The sequence below is a fragment of the Thunnus albacares genome, chromosome 3 (genome assembly GCF_914725855.1).
Source record: "Thunnus albacares chromosome 3, fThuAlb1.1, whole genome shotgun sequence".
NCBI classification, from domain to species: domain Eukaryota; kingdom Metazoa; phylum Chordata; class Actinopteri; order Scombriformes; family Scombridae; genus Thunnus; species Thunnus albacares.
Genome location: NC_058108.1, coordinates 36,399,752 through 36,419,588, shown reverse-complemented (window position 1 = coordinate 36,419,588; position 19,837 = coordinate 36,399,752). Strand labels below are relative to the sequence as shown.

The following is a 19,837-nucleotide window of genomic DNA, read 5'->3' as shown; positions in this document are numbered from 1 at the left end:
CAGGTGGGGAACAATGATATAGTTTGATGTGGTTTGTTGGTTTTCCTCCTGTCCTCCCCAATTTTTTGGGTCACCAGCCGCCACTGGTGTGGGGGTTGAATGCAGCTCATTTTTGTAGGATACAGCAGAAAGGTCTATATACATACAGTACATTATATACAAACTTTGTATGAAGTTTGGTGCTATTATCATTTATTTTACAATAATTATAGGTCTTATATGTATAATTCAGTAGTGGGGATGACCTATGAGGGGAAGGGAAAAAACAGAGTGAGATTGACAGTTTAGTGATAAAGTGCTGCAGAAAAATACCTTCAAAACTAAAATTTGTAGCTCTGTACTGCAGTTTTTCCTTTATTAGGGCCCGAGCACCTAGCGGTTCGCTCACACTCTCCATTCAAATATATGAGTATTTTTCTGTGTACAGCTGCAGTTACTTATTGTCTCTACACACCTGACAGTACACATGTCAATCAAACTTTGACCAGGTCATGTGGGTCAAAAGTCTTTACTTTTCTAAAAATAAACTTGATGAAAATTAGGAAATTAATTTGTTTTACACACAAACTCATCAAGAGTTTCCAATTTACTAATTAAAATTCAAGTGAATGGGCCCAAAACTTGTCTCATGTCTCATCCTGCAGAAAATTCTCACACTGTTGAGATTTGATGTTTCATCATGACAGAGGAAGTTGCTATAACTTTATTGTAAATGCTCCAGTCTGCACCAAACTTTACATGTTTGATAAGAGTCTCGGCCTGAACACATCTACATGACAATATTCCATCAGTGCTGCCCCAGCAGCAGGCAAAATAGTGGACAAAAGGAAGTGATGTTTATCTCCTTCTTGCACTGTCTGAAAACAGCCGGGTCTGAAAACATCTACATGCCCGTCACAGAAGACTTTCGACTGCGCCGCGGTCGGACGTGCGCAGAGGTGCGAGGGCCCGTTCAACGCTGCTTGCAGCTTTAATTATTATTGGTTTCTTTCTTCAGTACAGCCTCGTATGAGAAATATTATTCATGTCTCCGCCCGGTTACTGCAGTTACAGTAAAATCAAGCGCACCTGCAGAGCAGCCGCCCTGCACTAAACTGATATAAGAGCTACATGTTTTACCTGTATGTATGTTTTAAATGTTGTTCAGAGGAATAAACAGTCAGAGGAATAAAAAGTGCATCCTGGTCGTTAGTTCAGTTATAAAATCCAAGCGCAGCCTGGAGCATCTCTCTCCTGATTGGCTGCTGTCAGCTGAAGAGTCAAACACATGGGACAGTAGAGGAGAAGACCTACAGACGCTGTAACGCATCTCTTTAAACAGAAGTTTAGCTGACTTTGCTGTATTTAACTCCTGGAGCAGGAAACGATGCTAAAATGCTAAAATGCTAAAATTCTCTGTTTCCAGCTTGTTAAATGTGAATATTTTCTGGTTTCTTTAGTCTTGATGACAGTAAACTGAATATCTTGTGTTGTGGGCAAAACAAGACAGTTTAGGGTTTAAAGACCAAGCAACTAATCTATTGATCAAGAAAATAATCAACAGATTAATTGATAATGAAAATAAGTTGCAGCTCTGAACACACTAATAATTAGGAAAAGGCTGATGGCAGGTGAACAGCTGATACTAAAATAAATAAACATCTTCCAACTTCATTGACAAGCGGCTGAAATATTGATCTGTTTTTCTTCTCTGGAAATCGTTTTGTGTAAGAAGACAACGACGTCCACCAGTGTGCTGCTTTTTATACATAATGTTGGGGTTGTGATGTATTACACATCACTCGTTACTTTTTTAAAGAGTAATTCATTACTTTACTTCATTACTCCCCGTGAAAGGTTAATTAATCTCACTACTCGTTACATTACTTTTGCATTACTCCGCAACAACGTCTGAGATGCGTTGTGGTGTAATTGCCAGTTACCAATATAACGTTAAACCTTACATACGCCCACATATCAGAGCAAATCCTTGTCTTAATAAGGAGGACATACAGAAGAAGAAGATTTCCTGTCTGATGATGATGATGATGATGGACGTCTGTTATCGGTATTTTGCTGAGTATGTTTCTGAACTGTGTACGATGCTGCAGGCCTGTTCATCTCTGCTTTAGTTAACGTTACCTGTTGAGAATCAAGCTTTGGCTGCTTGTTTGGTGTCCTGGAGTCTTTGTGTTAGCATGTTGCCTTTGCAGGTGCTGCTGTGTGATGTTGTGTTCACAGCACAGTTTACCGTCACATTCTTGTCCTTTCACATAAAAAATTTGAAGTAGTGTGCATCTTTTCTCCAACACACGTGTGTTCGTGTGTTCATAACTCAAGTCAAAGTGAGAGGTCAGGCGATTGTTGTGCAAGCGAGCATGAAAGGCACCTTTGATTATTTTTTAATGCAGATAATTGAAGAACTCGTGTAACGCAAGTAACGACAGAATGTTTTGATCAGTAACTCCACTGTTATCACTGAATGTAGGAACAGTAACGTGTTACATTACTGCGTTACAGACAGATGTAGTGTGATTACAGTAACGCGTTACACCCAACACTGTACATAACAAATACAAAGATGAGCAGATCTTGTCTTTTTGTTAGAAAAATGTTTACATCTGTGAGACTTTCTGTGTTTTCTGTCTCATGTTGTCCATTACTGCTTTTAGAGCTGCAGCGATTAATCGATTAGTTGCCCTCTTATTAGATTAATCGCCAACTATGTTGATAATCGATTTTTTAAAGTAAAAAAAGTCAAAATTCTCTGATTTCAGCCTCTTAAATGTGAATATTGTCTGGTTTCTATGACAGTAAACTGAATGTCTTTGTGGACAAAACAAACACATTGAAGGACATTTTATGGACCAAACAACTAATCAATTAATCAAGAAAATAACTGACAGATTAATCGATAATGAAAATAACGGTTAGTTGCGGCTCTAGTAACTGTGTGTGTGAGGACATTTGTGTGTCTGCTCACATATTATTTATTTTCTGAATGTGTGTGTGTGTGTGTGTTTGACAGCGAGTGTGTCTGTGCTGACAGTGAATGGAGGATTGTGTGGAGCCGTCGAGGCCTCCTGCGATCGGAGAGGCTGGTACAGAGGGAGGGAGGCCGACCTTCCTCCCTCTGTCTCTCTCTCTCTCTCTCTCTCTCTCTCTCTCTATGAACAAACACACTAGATGCTTTCACATTAAACTTCGGTCCACTGAGGATAAAACCTCTTGATAAAACGCTGCTCGCCAGTCTGAGCGCTTCTCTGCTTCTCCGGTTCCCCCCCGAAGCGAGGAGGTAAAGTACAGATAAACTTCTTCTGATACGAGGTAGGTTAAAGGGAAATTCTGCACATTTAAAAAGAACTTTATCTCTCTCCGTTACGATGGAGCATTTGTGAGTTTGCATCATGTTGAACCAAAGCTCAAAATCAGCCAGAAAAGACTTAAAATCAGCAGCTAAATAATGGAGCTTTGACTTTTTTTGCAGCCACAAAAATGTTAATCTGATTTGTTTTGAGTTAATTAAAGTGCTGAGTTCAAACCTCATTTGTGTGCTAGAAATCATACAAGTCAACAAAAATCAAGAAAACTCAACAAATCTGCAGCTGATCTATCGTCCGCTGAGCAGAAGCGGATTCTTTCCTCCAGTTTTAGTGTTCATGTTCATGTTCACAAACATGGGTGGCGTTGCTCTTTAAGGAAGCTGCTTCGTGGATGTAATTGTGTTGTTGTGGAGCTCGGCGGTACAGCAAGGCACCGCTGCAACAACAGAATGAAGATATCAGGCCTCCGAGTGTTTGTGGGTTTATTGACTGAATGTTTGGATTGTGTTGAGTGTTCAGATGAAGTTTTAAAGTATCTTATTATCTCTCGTTAAGTTCTTTGTCACTTCCTGTGTGGAGATTTTCCAGCAGGAATCAAACCAACATCTACATTCTGTGTTAATGAGGAAGAAATTATTCAGGCAGAAAAAAAGCAGGATTTATTCCTTCAGAAGCTTTTTCTTTCTTCTGGATTGAAATAAACAAACAAGAACAAGTTTATTGTGTCATTATCACATATAGACCAAGTGTAGATTATTGATTTATTTAAGTTGTTTTTTGTAGCCAACTTTATTGCTTTTTCCTGTATAGTTTGATAAAGATATAAGACAAATAACACAGAAGGAACTGAACAGACTCAGAGAACAAAGACTCTGCATTTACTGTATGAAGTTGCAACTGACAGTTATTTTCTCCATTAATTGATTACTTGTTTGGTCCATAAAATGTCAGAAAATAGTGAAAAATATCAATCTGTGTTTCCAAAATGCCAAGATGCAACTTAAACTGTCTTGTTTTAGTCACAGAGGATTAAAGAAACCAGAAAATATTCACATTTGAGAAGCTAGAATCACTCAAAACAATTAATTGTTTATCAAAATAGTTGGTGATTAATTTAATAGTTGGCAACTAATTGATAAATCAACTAATTGCGGCTCTAATTTTAGGCTAGCTTGACATTTTTATAGATATTTTAAACAAAATAAAAGTTTTTATAATTTTTACATTCTTCGGGGTTTGTTAATACATTAAGAAAAGCAGAATCTCTGCTTAATTTAATATGTTCTATGTTTATTTTTGGAGAGCTGCTGCTGCAGTACAAATACTACATGAATATAAAATAAATGAGCAGCAAATTTTCTAAACACCCATGATGGTAAAACATATTATTCAAATATCAGCATCATTTCAGTCATTGTGCCAAAGTGACATTTATGTGACTTTGTAACTTTACCAGTAAATTTGCATTTATGAATATGAAATTCAGGTAATAAAATATTTAAAGAATGAAAATACAGCTGAGAACTCACATTTTTGTTATTTTTCAGGATGCCACTGATAGTATATTTTCAAAATAAAACAAAGTGTTTGATTAAAGTACAAAAGTTAATGTATTAGTCCGAATAGAAGACGGTGTTTTATTCTGAAAATTGCATTTTAAAAAGTGGGGTCATCTTATTTTGTGGACGAGACAAAATTAATTAACGCGTTCACAACATCAGAGATCGTTTTCTGAAAGGAGAGAGCATCACTGTGACACCCGCCCCCACAGAGAGCGATGCATTATGGGTTGTTTGACTGGCGAGTTTCTTCCAGTCTGCTTATAGTGAGTCTGTTAGAGTCAGTCAGCACTCAAAGTGTTTGATTAGCTCAGTTTAACTTCCACAATCATCTGAATCATCTGTCAAACAGCCAAGAAATGCTGTAAGAGATGAGAAAACAGACAAAACTACTCTAATTGAAGGATTTCACTTTTATAAGAAATCTCTTCTAATAATAGACTAGTAACAGTGATCAGGTTTTCAGTCTCTGGAGAGTAGTTCTGTGTAAGGCTTGAATTTGTACTGAGAAACTTACAATGTAGTACAAAGTCCAGAGGTTGTGATATGTAGCACAACAAGCTAGCAAAGCTGTAAACAGAACCACATTCCCATACATGCTCAGTTGTGTCTGCCGTACACAGAACTACTCTCTGGAGACTGAAAATCACTGTTATTAGTCTTTGGAGCCGTTTCTAAACAAACTAACATGACCAAACTCTCCATGATGAAGGAACGTGACACCCAGTGCAGCGGTGTGACTCACTGACGTGTTTTTAATAGTTTCTGGACAACAACGGAGGAATAAGATAGAGAGAGAAGATGGTGGTCAAACCTCGGTTGTTGCTTCTCCTCCAGAGGCTCTCGTTGCCTCCTGCGCCTCCTCTAACCTGTCTCCCGTCTCCTGCTCCCCTCTCAGGTACCTGCAGGAGGTGGGATACACCGACACCATCCTGGATGTGAAGTCTCAGAGGGTGAGGGCACTGCTGGGTCTGACCGGAGACTCAGGAGAGAAACCTTCAGAGAAGAAAACCGAACCGATGGTCAACGGCACCGAACCCTCCTCTCTGAAGGACAGCGGCATGGTCAGGTACAAGATGAGACAGTAATTATATAACAGAATTAAGGTTTATTTAGATGATTCTACAGAAATCTTAGGTAATATAAGCTGCTCGTCTCTCTCCTCCAGTAAACCGGACATGTCGGACTCGGCCACCGTGTTGGAGGCCTTTAAGTTCATAGAAAGCGCTGCAGCAGAATTCAGCGACGAGGACGAGGAGGAGGACAGCGAAGGACGGGATAAAACCATCCTGGATCTGGCTGCAGTAAGACACGAACACACACACACACTCTGGTTTATTTACAGCTGCACACTTGCATTTGTTTGACTATGTGGGGGAAGAAGAACTCTACAACAACTAAAACTAAACTAAATAACTTTATAACAACACTATAATACTATTACATTATTATTATTATTTTGCTCTTTATATGATTATATGTTATATAACACATAACAGAGTATTTTATTCTCTTCTATTTCTATTATATTATATACTTAATAGTATTGTATTTTTACCGCAGTATGTGTACCTGCACCTGTTATATATATATATAACATTATATCCTTTATTATATTATTATTATGTACATTATTTTTCACACCTTTATACTTATATTATATATATACTTCACACACAAAGTTGCACTACTGGACTTCTTTTGCACAAATATTTGCACAATTCACTTACATATTCTAAAGTACTGTAATGTGTATGTCGTGTATAACTTTTATAATGTCGCCTCTGATTTATTCTATTTCTAATTTCAATTGATTTCATTCATGTGCTGCTGTAACATCTGGTTTTCCACTCACGGATCAATGAAAGCTTATTTCAGATTTTTAGATTTTTAAAAAATCAGAAAGATCGTCAAGATAATTTCTGTGTTTTCCTCTTTGACAGAAGTCTTGATAAAATGCTTCTGAACCTCAGTCGATCAAACTAGAAACAGTCTTTGTGTTTTGGCCAAAGGTTAAAAGCCGTCGAGGTCTTAAAGTCCTGGTTGGTCATATTTATATTTACAGTTATGTCTGCTACAGTATGTGAGCTCACACTCTTAAATCTGAAAGTTGCTGCTACAGGGAGACGGTGAATCTGTAAAAACTCTGTTAGACGACCAAACACAACCTGAATTTTCTGTCTGAGCCGCAAGTTTAAATCGCAATTTTATAACTCTCCCTCACAGATGGTGAGGAAGAAGCAGTCGTCTACTCCGTCTTCCACGACCTCTGACCTCAGCGACGACCCCGACACAGAGGAGGCCCTGAAGGGTTTCGATTTCCTGGCCAGTCCGGACGAACTGGACGGATCACCTGACAGGAGCGGAGAGGACAGCGGAGAGTGGGGTGAGTGGACCAAACCGAACATGTAACAAATCCTGCTCGTAGGTTCACGTGTTAAACTTTTAGATTTAAGGTGAGGAAACAACATCCAGCTGAAGGAACAAGAAGAAAAGCAGGTTTCTGAAATCTCTTTGGTGGCAAAGTCCTGCCAGTCATCTGCAGAAAAGAAATAGAAGAGAGAACTCAGTCTGTGAAGGTCAAATACAACAAAGCTAAATATTTTAAAAGAAATCAAACCGACGGATCTGAATGGCAGAACAAGGCCGATCCTGTGCTGTATATATGTAAAACTCTCTTCCCAGCTGGTGACCCGGCTGCCCCCACAGTTTACACAAAACCCCCTTTTTTTTTCTACTGTTACCTAGCAACACATTCAGTGTCGTCGGGGCCAATGACAAAAAGCATCCCCACGCAGTTCGTGATTCAACACTTCACAGTCCAGATACTGTAGTTGTAAAGGAGTGCTGACTCAGTACAGCACGACACACACACACACACACACACACACACACACACACACACACACACACACACCGAGGCCTTGAACTGAGTCTGTGCATTTGGCAAAAGAGGGAAGATTTAGCATTTTGATTTGTAGATTTCTCTTTTTTTTTTTTTAAAGCTGTATCATTTTATTTTCCCTTCACAGACTCTGCTAATAAACCAGTCGAGTGCACACGTAACAAAGGACATTTAAAAACAGTCTGTTTGGCTGCGTGCCGTCTGTTACGAAACAGATTTGTCATTTCTGACTCTGAAGCCTTTTTTTTTCTTGAACCCACGCCACCTCCACAACCCGACGCATCAGTCGCCCCGGGCTACCAGGACGGATGATGAGATCCTTTCTTTCAGCACGCTGTTATCATGGCTGCAGTCATTCCTGTAAACTCCCCCACAGTGATCTGCTCATGTGACCTTTGACCGACAAAAGACCAGGTTTATTTTTATCAACGTCATTTATGACTGCAGGAAAATCAAGAAACTACAATTTGGCAGATATGTGCTCTTACTGTCGATTCTTCACAAGGAGGAGCTGATTGGTCCTCTTCAGACCAGTTCTACACCAGAAAACCCACTTGTAACACCCAGTTCCCTCAGAAGCCAATTTGACTTAGTGGCCAAACTGTAAATACAACGTCCAGGTTCGTCACATGATGCACACCGGCCCAAACATGCACATCGCTTTGGATAAAAGCGTCTGCTAAACGAAATTGTAAATTGTAATTGTAAAAGTGTTTCTTCCCCACACACACAATCATTGGAAAAGGAGCAGCTGAAAAATAGTGAATGAAAGTGTCTGAGTGAAATGACTGAAGAATTTGATCCATTCAGTCCAATAACATTTGGAAAGTCTAGAAGAGCCGCGTGATTGAATCATTTTATCCCCCTTCAAGTGAGCGGAGAGCCAACAGGAAGTCTCTACTGAGCATGCTCCATGGGCCCAGCGATCAGAAACATGAGTTTTTGGCTTCATGTGCCACCAGCAACTTTCACAGAAATGAGCAGCATATTTCAGTCTGGACTGAAGCAGTGAACCGACCAACAGACTGACAGCTGGCAGAGCTGCAGACATGAAGATTTAAAACTTTGCTGGCAACAAGCTTCAAAAACCCAGCTGCTGTTACTGTCTGTGCCTGTAGGAGGCGACATCAACATGTCTTTACCATAGACTGTATAAAAATATGGACGTAGTTACCGTGACGTCACCCGTTGGTTTCTGAAGAGCGTCGCCATCTTAGCATTGCGTGACGCTGCCTAACTCCCAGCCAATCAAAAATGGGCAAAGAGGCGGGGCCGAATGGCTGAAACAAGCCACCTAGCGGCTGGCGGACCTGTCACTCAAAGCAGCCATGTCCTTCATTATGCAGAACTTTACGGCTTAATAAAATTTAAACGGGTGAGTTATAAAAAAATTCATCCCCCGTACAGTTGTCACGAAAGAGGAAATTAGCTACAGAGACCAAAACCGTTGTTTGTACCAGACTGTAAACATGTTTATTTCTGCTGTAAAGTTGGACATTTTAACATGGGGGTCTATGGGGATTGACTCACTTTTGGAGCCTCAAGTGGCCGTTCAAGGAACTGCAGTTTTTGGCTTCATTTTACAGCGCCGGAGGTTGCCGCTTGGTCTTTACCTGCAGGTCTGAACCTGCTGCAGCTCCACGGTTGGATGATGTTGGCTGAGCTGTTTTTAGGCACTAATCAGAGACATTTATGACTCCATGTGTCCTTGTAGTGGTTTTATTATTTTGACTGTAAGTCAAGTATTTGAGTTCTGGACCGTTTATGGTTTTGACACCTCTGCTGTTACCACAGAGACTTAAAAATATTTGTGTGTTCAGAACTTTCTCTCATGAGTCATGATCATCTTTGTGAAATGTTTTCTTCACAGTTAAAAGTGTTTTGTGACTCGTCTCTCGTCTGCATTAACATTTCACTTTCAGAACCGCTGAGAACCATCAAGAATTGTTTCAGCTTCATGTGAACTCAGTTATTCTCCATTTATGTTTGTTGGATCTTTTGTGTTCATTTGTGTTTCACACATTCACTGTTTCATACCTGTTTGTTTGACAGTAGAGGAGAATTTGAGGGAAATTCTCTTGAAAAATCCTTAAAAACCTTCCTCCTCATCCCATGTGACTCTGTAGTTTTGTCAAAGTAAAGTTGTTGGATATGTAGTGCATCCAGACACTTATCACAGGTTTCTACCCCACCCTCCTCCTCCTCCTCCTCCTCCTCCTCCTCCTACTGGCCTGTAGAAAAGGAAGAGCAGTCTCCTCTGGGTGAACTGGCCTGGGATGTGGACCAGGGACTGATAGCCCAGCTCAAGGAGCAGTACAGGAAGGAACGCAAGGGCAAGAAGGGGGTGAAGAGTAAGTCCAGCACCGGGCCTGTGGTTCATCCTGTTTCTCCCAACTCTCTTTCATTGTTCCTCTGACTCTTCTTTAGTTTATACTTGTTATTTTCTCACTCGGTTTAATTTCCTCTCAGTCAGTCCGGCGGAACGATCACACTGCAACTCAGGATACAACTGCACCTTTTACTATAATAACGACAGTAGTGTAGTTAAGTTTATGAGCAATTTTTGTTATATCAGCAATATCAGTGTACTATTTACAGATAAAGCTGGCTATTTTCTATATTTTTCTTCTTGTCAACAAATCTCATGTTTGGCTCCAAACCAACAATGAACTGATCTACTAGTACACACACGTATTGTGTGTGTATCAAAGCCTCATATATGTTATTCCTCCGTTGTTGTCCAGAAACTATTAAAAACACGTCAGTGAGCCACTTCGCTGCACTGGGTCACATGTTCCTTCATCATGAAGAGTTTGGTCACGTTAGTTTGTTCAGAAACGGCTCCAAAGACTAATAACAGCATCATGTTTTCAGTCTCTGGAGAGTAGTTCTGTGTAAGGCAGACACAACTGAGCGTGTGCGGGAATGTGGTTCTGAATGTGGATACAGGAAGAGCACCAGGCTTTGAAGCCAATTTGACATAGCGGCCAAACCGTGTAATTACAACGTCACGTGATGCACACTGACCCAAAAAGACTTAAACCCATAGACTTAAATGTGAAAGAGACGTCTGTAAATCAGCGGATACATTTTTCTGAGCGTCACATCCCCCGCGAAATGACTCACTATCAGAATTAAATCCGTTCGGTCCAATCACATTTCAGAAGCCTACAAGCATGATTAAATTGTTTTATCCCCATTCAAGTTAGCTGGAGGGCTAAACTGGAAGTAGTCGACTCGGCCAGTGAAACTATGCGCATGCTCTATGGGCCGCACAATGTGGAAGATCCGGGTACTTTCACACCAGGAAGTCGATTTTTTTTTTTTTTGCTTCATGCGCCACTGAGCAACTTTCATAGGAATGAACGGGGCCCCAGTTCTCTTCATACATACATCGGTTTACAGCTTTGCTAGCTTGTTGTGCTACATATCACAACCTCTGGACTTTGTACTACATTGTAAGTTTCTCAGTACAAATTCAAGCCTTACACAGAACTACTCTCCAGAGACTGAAAACCTGATCACTGTTATTAGTCTTTGGAGTCGTTTCTAAACAAACTAACGTGACCAAACTCTTCATGATGAAGGAACATGTGCAGCGGTGCGACTCACTGATGTGTTTTTAATAGTTTCTGGAACAACAACGGAGGAATAAGATATATCAGGCTTTGATACACACACAATACTTGTTAGTAGATCAGTTCATTGTTGGTTTGGATCCAAACATGAAGATTTGTTGACAAGGAGAAAAATGTAGAAAATCACCAGACTGATCCTTTAAAATAATAACAATAATGGGAAATTATATGAGAATCAATCCTGGACGTTTCTCTAACTCCACTCCGTCTTGTCATCTCGTCCTTTCTGTATATCAGAGGTTTAGTGTTTTGAGTGTTTGCACCACAGCGGACATCGCTCCCATCTTCTTTGTCTTTTTTTTTTTTCTATTGATGGTTACCATACTCCGCTCCTCCTTTCTTTTATTCCTCCCACCTTTTTCTTTTTAATCTTCACCTCTTTTTTTAACTTCCTGTTGATTTCCTGAATCTCTGCACGTTTCCCCCCAAACCTCCCAAAGGAATCACTTTCCCCAAAAATCACATATATGTTGTCAATATTAAATACATCCTTCACTCTAATCCATTATTGAACCATTAATTTAAATTGAGGTTCAATGTGTTTATCACCATTAGAGGGATCTGCTTTACTCTGTTGTCATGCAGTTTTCTGATGCTGATGAATCCAGTTAATAACCAGTAACAACATCAGTTCATCCCTGTTTGTTTCTTCGTGTCTGTATGTTGATGAATTCTGCAGCTGCCTCTTCTACATTTCATTTGTTTCTGCAGATATTCTTCTTATTTCTGTCGCTTTTTATTCTTCTGGCTTTATTTTATCTTTCTTTCTATTGGATCCTCTGGAAGCTTTTAGAGCTGCTGCTGCTGCTGCTGCTGCTGCTGCTGCTGCATCCATCTAATGCTTTATTTCCATCCTTCATGCTGTTCGATTCAGATTTAATTGTATTTTTTTGTGACAGTATAAAATCTTTAATCTTCCTTTGCCTTCATTTTGCTGATTGTCTGTTTTCCATCTCTCTCCCAAACTCCTCTCTCCTGCCTCCGTGTTTCTGTTTCCTCCTCTGATTTTTTGTCTTCATCTCGCATCTTCTCCTTGTTGTTGCGTCACTTTCTTCCTCCTCTTCCTCTTCCTCGTCCTCCTCCTCCAGGACCAAACCGGTCTAAGCTCCAGGACATGCTGGCCAACCTGCGGGAGGTTGTGGAGCTTCCCTCCATGCAGCCCCCTGTGACGCCCCCCTCCCGGCCCAGTGTGCCCAGACTCAATGAGCATGAAGTGGGACGCCCAGAAGAAGGTAACCTGCTCCTTAACCGCTAGTTAATTTACTCATTTGAGGTCTGAACACTTAAATTTTTTAACCCTGCTGACTGTTTTGTCTCCGTAGAGGCCATGACCTTCCTGCCGTCATCGGGGAAGTCGTTCATACTGGGCAGAGTGGACGAGGCGGTTTCCAACGAGCTCGGACTGGGAGAACTGGCCGGACTGACCGTCGCCAACGAGGCCGACAGCCTGGCTTTTGATGTGAGTTAAACCGACACGCAGGATGTCACTCTAGTGGTGCTGAGAAGGAAAACAGCCCAGACGGTGTTCAGCGACGCCATGAAATATGATCCATGGAGACCAGTTAGAGAAAGTTTATCAGACTACAAACACCGCACAGCCTGCACACCTGTTATTGGGACACTCGCAAGATAAACAGTAGGAATATGGCGTTCACATTACAAAATAAAATACAGCCAAAATCAAACATTATGCACCCCAAAAATGTCAACCGTAGAACAATTAATGAGCATGAATTGCTTAGAGAGGGGTTTAAAGATGGAAGTACAGAAACATCTGCAGGACGTCTGGAGGCGTGGAGGAGGACCTACAGGAAGACATCCCAATAGAAAAGTGGGAGGAGACATTCACTAAAGCACAATCGAGAAACACTAACATCTGCCTGAAATTGCTACAATATAACTGGTTGATGTGAACATATATAACTCCAGATAAGTTAAACAGATATAACAGCACTTTACCTGATATTTGTATTAAATGTGAGAAGGAAAAAGGTACTTTTTTTCCAATGTACTTGGTAATGTACAGAAATACAAAAATTCTGGCAAGAGGTGAAACAATGTACTCAAAATACTTTACAGATTCAAATACCCTTAATTCCACAGCTGTTTATATTACGGATAATTTGAAACTTAAAAAGAATCAAAGAATATTTATAGACTTAAGTGTGTTAATGGCAAAAAGAGTAAATAGCTCTCTCATGGAAAAACACCAGGAGACCAAGTATAAGCAGGTGGTTGTCTGAGCGATCCATAACTTTACCTGTTCCATAAAACATCAACAACATCATATTCAGCAGATCAGGGACCTTTTCATTCACTATGTATCAGGAACAGACTTGTCAGGTGTGATGGAAGAACCTGGAGACATGTGAAACGTGGCTCTTTGCAGTAAATAATACTGTAGAAATATATTTCTTTTTTTCTTCCTTTTCTACACGAGGTAACAGACTATAAAGCATGATCCCGACCCCCAACCAAGACCTGGAATAATATGGGGGGTGGGGGGTTGACATGTTCGTTCAATGTATGTAATTGTATTACTTGATATTTCTTTGTTATGTTGTGAAAACAATAAAAAGAATGTTTGTTAAAAAAAAAAAAAAAAGAAATACAAGCAATGTGCACTTACACAGATTTTTAATTGCTCTTTCAGTCCCGTGTTGGATGTCGAAACTCGAGGTTCAAAAGTTTTGACAGACGACCCGTTTCAGTCAGACTGAACGCAGCCTTTCAGCAGATTTGAGGCATAAAAACACTTCACTCTTTATTATCCTCTCAAAACTTGAAGTCAAATGAAACCTGATAAATTGAACTGAGAAGCTGCCATGACAGTCAGTTTTAGGTTTGTTTGGGTTTTTTTGCTTTTTATTTTTCCAGTTTTTTCCATTTTAAGATTTTAAATTTTCTTGTTGACTGTGATTCTCTACGTGTCTCCTCGGGGACAAATAAAGTGTTTTGAATTGAACTAAACTGATTTTCTGTTACATGTTGAAATTTCTCTTTGTGTAATCGCAGGACACATTTCTGATTGGTGTGGTTTTTGTTATTTTTACTGGTAGTTTTTACTGTTAAGTGATGCATTCCTCCTCTTTGTCTCTACAGACAATAAATTAAGAAATCACAGTCATGTGAAAATCCAAATGTTGATGATTCTGCTCGTCTGTCTTTGGTATAATTTGGTTCGCTGCCTCTGAGATCCACCAGTGTAGAGAACTGTGTAACGCTGCTTTAAAGGCTGATTAAATCGAAACTTGTGTACAGTAAAGTAACTGGTCAGAAAGCCTAATGAGAACCTTCCCTGCTTCAGATCACCAATAACAAAGACGCGCTGAGGAAGACGTGGAACCCGAAGTTCACCCTGCGGAGCCACTTCGACTCGGTCCGCGGCCTGGCGTTCCACCCGGTGGAGCCCGTCCTGGTCACCGCCTCCGAGGATCACACCCTCAAACTGTGGAACCTCCAGAAGACGGCGCCCGCCAAGAAGTGAGGCTTTCAAATATCACTGTATTCATTCATAAGCCGTTAATCCTTTATTATAAACCTCAACTGCAGAGAGATACAGGCCTTTATTTAAAACAGCTTTATATTAAATATGAACCTTTATTTCTAATATCCAGTTTAGAATAGTCCATCATATTTTAGTAAAATGCCTCCTGGATCTGCTCCTGTTTTCATTTGCTGTTGATTCTGTTCCAGAAGTAGCAAAACCTCAAGTTCAAAATCCCGTTGAGATCTAAAAAAACTAAGAGCTGAAAATGTGTTTTTCACTTCCTGTTTAGATAAGGAGGGTAATTAAAAAAAAAGATCTGACATCATTGTTTATTAAATATCTGTTTTAGCAACCTTTTTATGAATGCAAGTCCATGTGTTGAGTGTCTGGTTAGTTGAGACGTCTGTAATGACAGCAGAACAGAGGAATGCTGTTTTAACTTTTCATGACAGCAGAGATTACAGCTAAAAAGTTTGGAAAAATAACAGAATTTACGAGTGATTTTATGGATGAAACCAAACTGTGAGGACGTAGCTACGCTGGCTGCCATGACGATAAACTTTCAGCTGTAGTTTTTAAAAAAATAATTTTTATTTAACTTTTAAAGTTAAAGCCACAAATGTTTCAAGCTTTAAAAGCAGAGCCGAGTTGTTAGAACACGTAAAGTAAAGTCAAGAAACACGCTTCATTTTTTCAGAAAGACCGATGAAAGAAACGCTGAAGATTTAAAACTTTGCTGGCAACAAGCTTCAAAAACCCAGCTGCTGTTACTCTCTGTGCCTGTAGGAGGCGACATCAACATGTCTTTACCACAGACTGTATAAAAATATGGACGTAGTTACCGTGACGTCACTCGTTGGTTTCTGAAGAGCGGTTTTGAAGCTCAAAGTGAGCCGCTCCGGCCGTCGCCATCTTGGCAGTGCGTGACGCTGCCTAACTCCCAGCCAATCAAAAATGGGCAAAGAGGCGGGCCGAATGGCTGAAACAAGCCACCTAGCGGCTGGTGGACCTGTCACTCAAAGCAGCCATGTCCTTCATTATGCAGAACTTTACAGCTTAATAAAACTTAAAAGGGTGAGTTATAAAAACATTCACCCCCCGTACAGTTGTCATGAAAGAGGAAATTAGCTACAGAGACCAAAACCGTTGTTTGTACCAGACTGTAAACATGTTTATTTCTGCTGTAAAGTTGGACATTTTAACATGGAGGTCTATGGGGATTGACTCGCTTTTGGAGCCTCAAGTGGTCGTTCAAGGAACTGCAGTTTCTGGCTTCATTTTACAGCCCTGGAGGTTGCCGCTTGGTTGAGTTACAGAAGCTAGTGGAACAGGAAGTGATGTCATGACTTCAGCTCTCTATAACTTCAGGATCATGTTCCTCAGCACTGGTTCCTTGTTTCACAGTTAAAACCTTCCAGTGGCATAAACAACATAATCCCTGCTGTTCCCGGTAGATACAGTGAGACATTATCTATCAAATGTTAGACGATGAAAACTGTTGTTCTCTGCTTTAATATTCCAGATGTGCAGCTTTAGATGTGGAGCCCATCTACACATTCAGAGCTCACAGGTGAGTTCCTGTTTACCTGTTTGTTTGGAAGGCTGCTTGGAAATAAATATTTATTCTCAGCACTGCTGGACTTTATCCAGCAGTCAAATCAATGTGTTTTCACTGCTCTGTGGAGTAGGGATGTATTCTGATGTCTTATTTATATTCTAAAAAACAGTTGTTTTTGTTGTTTTTTTGTTTTGTTTTTGAAATTATGGGCCAGAAACTGAGCTCAACACCAGAATATATTACGTCAGAATCTCTGAGTAACACCAACCTGATCCCTCAGTTTAGATTAAGACTCTGCAGAAACTACAGAACGGAGAGATGATGTGAGACTTCACATTGTGCATTTATTACTCATTGAAAGGCGGAGCTCTGACAGTAAACATCCACCAGCTGTGACTGTGGACATGTCTACTCTACTCTTTACAGCTGCTGGGGTATTAACGTTAGCAGAGGAAGCATCATGAATCCAGACGAGGGCTGCAACAAACATTATTAATTAACCTGCTGATTATTTTCTCAATTCATTGATTAATTGTTTGGTTTATGAAATGTAAGAAGATGGTGAAAAATGTTGGTTACTGTTTTCCAGTTTTGTCCCAGCTAACAGTCTGCAACCCAAAGATATTCAAAGATTTAAAAAATATTCCCATTTAAGAGGCTGGAATCAGAGAACTTGGACATTATTTCTTAATTCTTTCTTTAGAAAAATGACTCAAAACTATTAATTGATTATCAAAAAAGCTTCACCCACACACACACACACACACACACACACACACACACACACACACACACACACACACACACACATACACACACACATACGCATGCATGTAGTGAGTGTCACACCCATTAAAAACTAATGTGTCATTGCTGTGGTATTCATAAACTACAGCAATGATCCTCTCACACTGCGGTCACAACAAGCAGAGGAATAATATAATAATATTATATTATATTATGAATCTGTGCTCTTTGCTACTGTTAAAGTTCAGCCTTCCTCTGTGAATCAGAGGGAACGTGAGACTTAATGTGAGGTAACAAAAACATTATTGTGAGGAAAAACAAAAGTAGTTTGGAAAAAAAAATTCCTACACAACCTTTTGTAAAAGTCATGATTTTGGCTTAATATCAGAATAATTGTGAGATTAATCCTAAAAGTCCAGTCATACTTCTCATGTCGCTTTAATCCTGTTCCATAACCGTCTCATTTTAAGGCTTTTTAAGTGAAATTGCATTCAAAGAGAACTCATTAAACTTATTAAATTATGATTTTGTGCTGTGCAGCGGTGCTGTCCTGTGTGTCACTATGAGCTCGAGCGGTGAGCAGTGCTTCAGTGGGGGGGTGGACGGCACCATTCAGAGCTGGAACACCCCGAACCCCAACATCGACCCCTACGACTCATATGGTACGTTCCAGTTAGTCCCATCAAAACTACATCATGTGTTTTGTTGGTTTTATTATTCCCCTGAAGCCCATTTCAAGGGTAAAATGTGAAGACTTTGGCGCCACCTGGTGTCCAAAATCTGTCGCAGAAAATGTATTTTAATCAGTCTTCTCTCTCTCATGTTTGCGGCAGAGCCGTCAGTCCTGCGGGGGGCGCTCTGCGGTCACACAGACTTGGTGTGGGGTGTGGTCTACAGCTCCGCCCACCACCGCCTCCTCTCCTGCTCGGCCGATGGAACGGTCCGGCTCTGGAACGCCGCCGACACCTCGCCGTCTCTCGCTGTTTTCAACGAGCGAGGAGGTGAGAAACGTTCAGTCCTACATCCTGATCGTTATCAGAGGAGTCTCAGCGGTCCAGCTTTTAAAAATCTGACTCAGCAACTGTTTTTGTTCACATCAGCCAGTCTGTGAGTCCGACACTTAAAGGGAAATTCCGGGTTCGATGTATTTCCCGTAAATGAGGCCATTGTGGCTCTATGTGTCATGCTAACTTTGCTCTCTCCAGCTCTGTTATAGAGATTTGGGAAACACACAAAAACACATTTAGCGCACAAAACGTTGTACATCAGGGCAACATAAACAAATAAACATGATTTTTACATGAATCATTTCAAACTTTTGTTTGAGTCTGAATGAAAGTCAACACAGAAACTAACCGCCTGTAGCAGCCATTATGGATAACTGTATAGAGTATGTACAGTATCAGATGCATTGACATCAGTTTGGGTTCAGACATTTATGTTCCTCAGAGGATGAATCATCTGACTTTTCCTTCGGCATCAATAACAACAGGTCTAAATGTCCACTTGTCCAACACTTCAGTTCATAGGAGACATCAAATAAGGATGACTGAAGTCTACTTGGCCTTAGCTCTGCTAATGCTAAACTGTGCATGCTCCATGTTAGCCTGATAACATTTAGTGTATAAATAAGCTAACACACTAAACATTACATTCTGAGACTCAGCATGTTAACATGCGTGTTAATTATAGCATGTTAGCCTTACTTTAAGCCAAATGCTATTTAAGCATCTTATTCTTATATCACCAGCAGGGAAATTCGATGTGTGCTTGAAAATTCAACATGTTTTCTGTCCGATCACCAGAAGATTCACAAATTTTCTGATCAATCGAGCATCGGCTTGACACATTTCTTGTTGGTCTTGTTTGTTAGATATTTTCCTCCTTTAGTCTCTTCAGTCTTCCTTGGATACAGTTGTTTGGGACATCCTCTGTGTCTTTAATAGTTTTGTTTCCATTGACGGTCGGTGATGTTTAACCAGTTACCGTCTGACCTCTGATGAGTCTCTGCTGTCTGATGTCTCTCAGAGCTCGGCGTGCCGACCTCGGTGGACGTGGTGAGCAGCGAGCCGGCTCACATGGTGACGTCGTTCACCACCGGCCACATCGGACTCTTCAACATGGAGACGCAGCAGCTCGTCCTGAAGCTGGAGTCCGCCGGCCCGCCAGGTTAGTCAACCAATCACAGACCCAAACAAGGTGACCTCGATTCTCAGGGAGAGAATATTTAGTACCTGTTTGATTTGTTCGCTTCACGTTGGTCAGTAAATTAAACAGCAGACTTCTCATCTCTGGCTGTTTAATTGCTTTTATATTTAAAAGATACTAATTTTCTTACTTTTATAGTAGTGACTGAATTGTGTCAATAAGACCAAATATCAACACCTGTCAAGTACTTAAATTTGGCAAATGTTTATCAGATACCTGACCTTGTTAACATACTCACTGATTGACTGACCTCCCAGGAAAAACGACACAACAGGTCGTAATTTTAGTCGCCTAAAAACGACATAAAGTTGTGTTTGAGTGACAGCTGCCATCTAGCGACCATAGTAATTGTGAGCCGGAGCAGCAGAATTATTTTTAACCCTTTAAAAAGGAGAAATATCTTGGGAGGAAACTGTGTTTTTACGCAGCA

At 40.4% G+C, this 19,837-nt stretch overlaps 1 protein-coding gene across 3 annotated transcripts in view; it reads left to right on the top strand.

Moving 5' to 3' along the window:
- Positions 1-19,837, top strand: part of strn (striatin, calmodulin binding protein) — a 65,146-nt gene that overhangs the window by 40,795 nt on the left and 4,514 nt on the right. The window contains exons 1-12 of one of the 3 annotated variants that reach the window (XM_044342316.1): positions 3,203-3,274; positions 5,760-5,930; positions 6,030-6,165; positions 7,088-7,247; positions 10,004-10,117; positions 12,493-12,636; positions 12,727-12,863; positions 14,712-14,887; positions 16,417-16,464; positions 17,740-17,861; positions 18,033-18,200; positions 19,228-19,368. In XM_044342316.1, coding sequence (XP_044198251.1) covers positions 5,881-5,930; positions 6,030-6,165; positions 7,088-7,247; positions 10,004-10,117; positions 12,493-12,636; positions 12,727-12,863; positions 14,712-14,887; positions 16,417-16,464; positions 17,740-17,861; positions 18,033-18,200; positions 19,228-19,368 — 1,396 coding nt within the window. In that variant the 5' untranslated portion in view covers positions 3,203-3,274; positions 5,760-5,880. Of the gene's footprint in view, positions 1-3,202; positions 3,275-5,759; positions 5,931-6,029; positions 6,166-7,087; positions 7,248-10,003; positions 10,118-12,492; positions 12,637-12,726; positions 12,864-14,711; positions 14,888-16,416; positions 16,465-17,739; positions 17,862-18,032; positions 18,201-19,227; positions 19,369-19,837 lie in introns of those variants that run through there. The other 2 variants (XM_044342314.1, XM_044342315.1) reach the window with 2 other exon arrangements.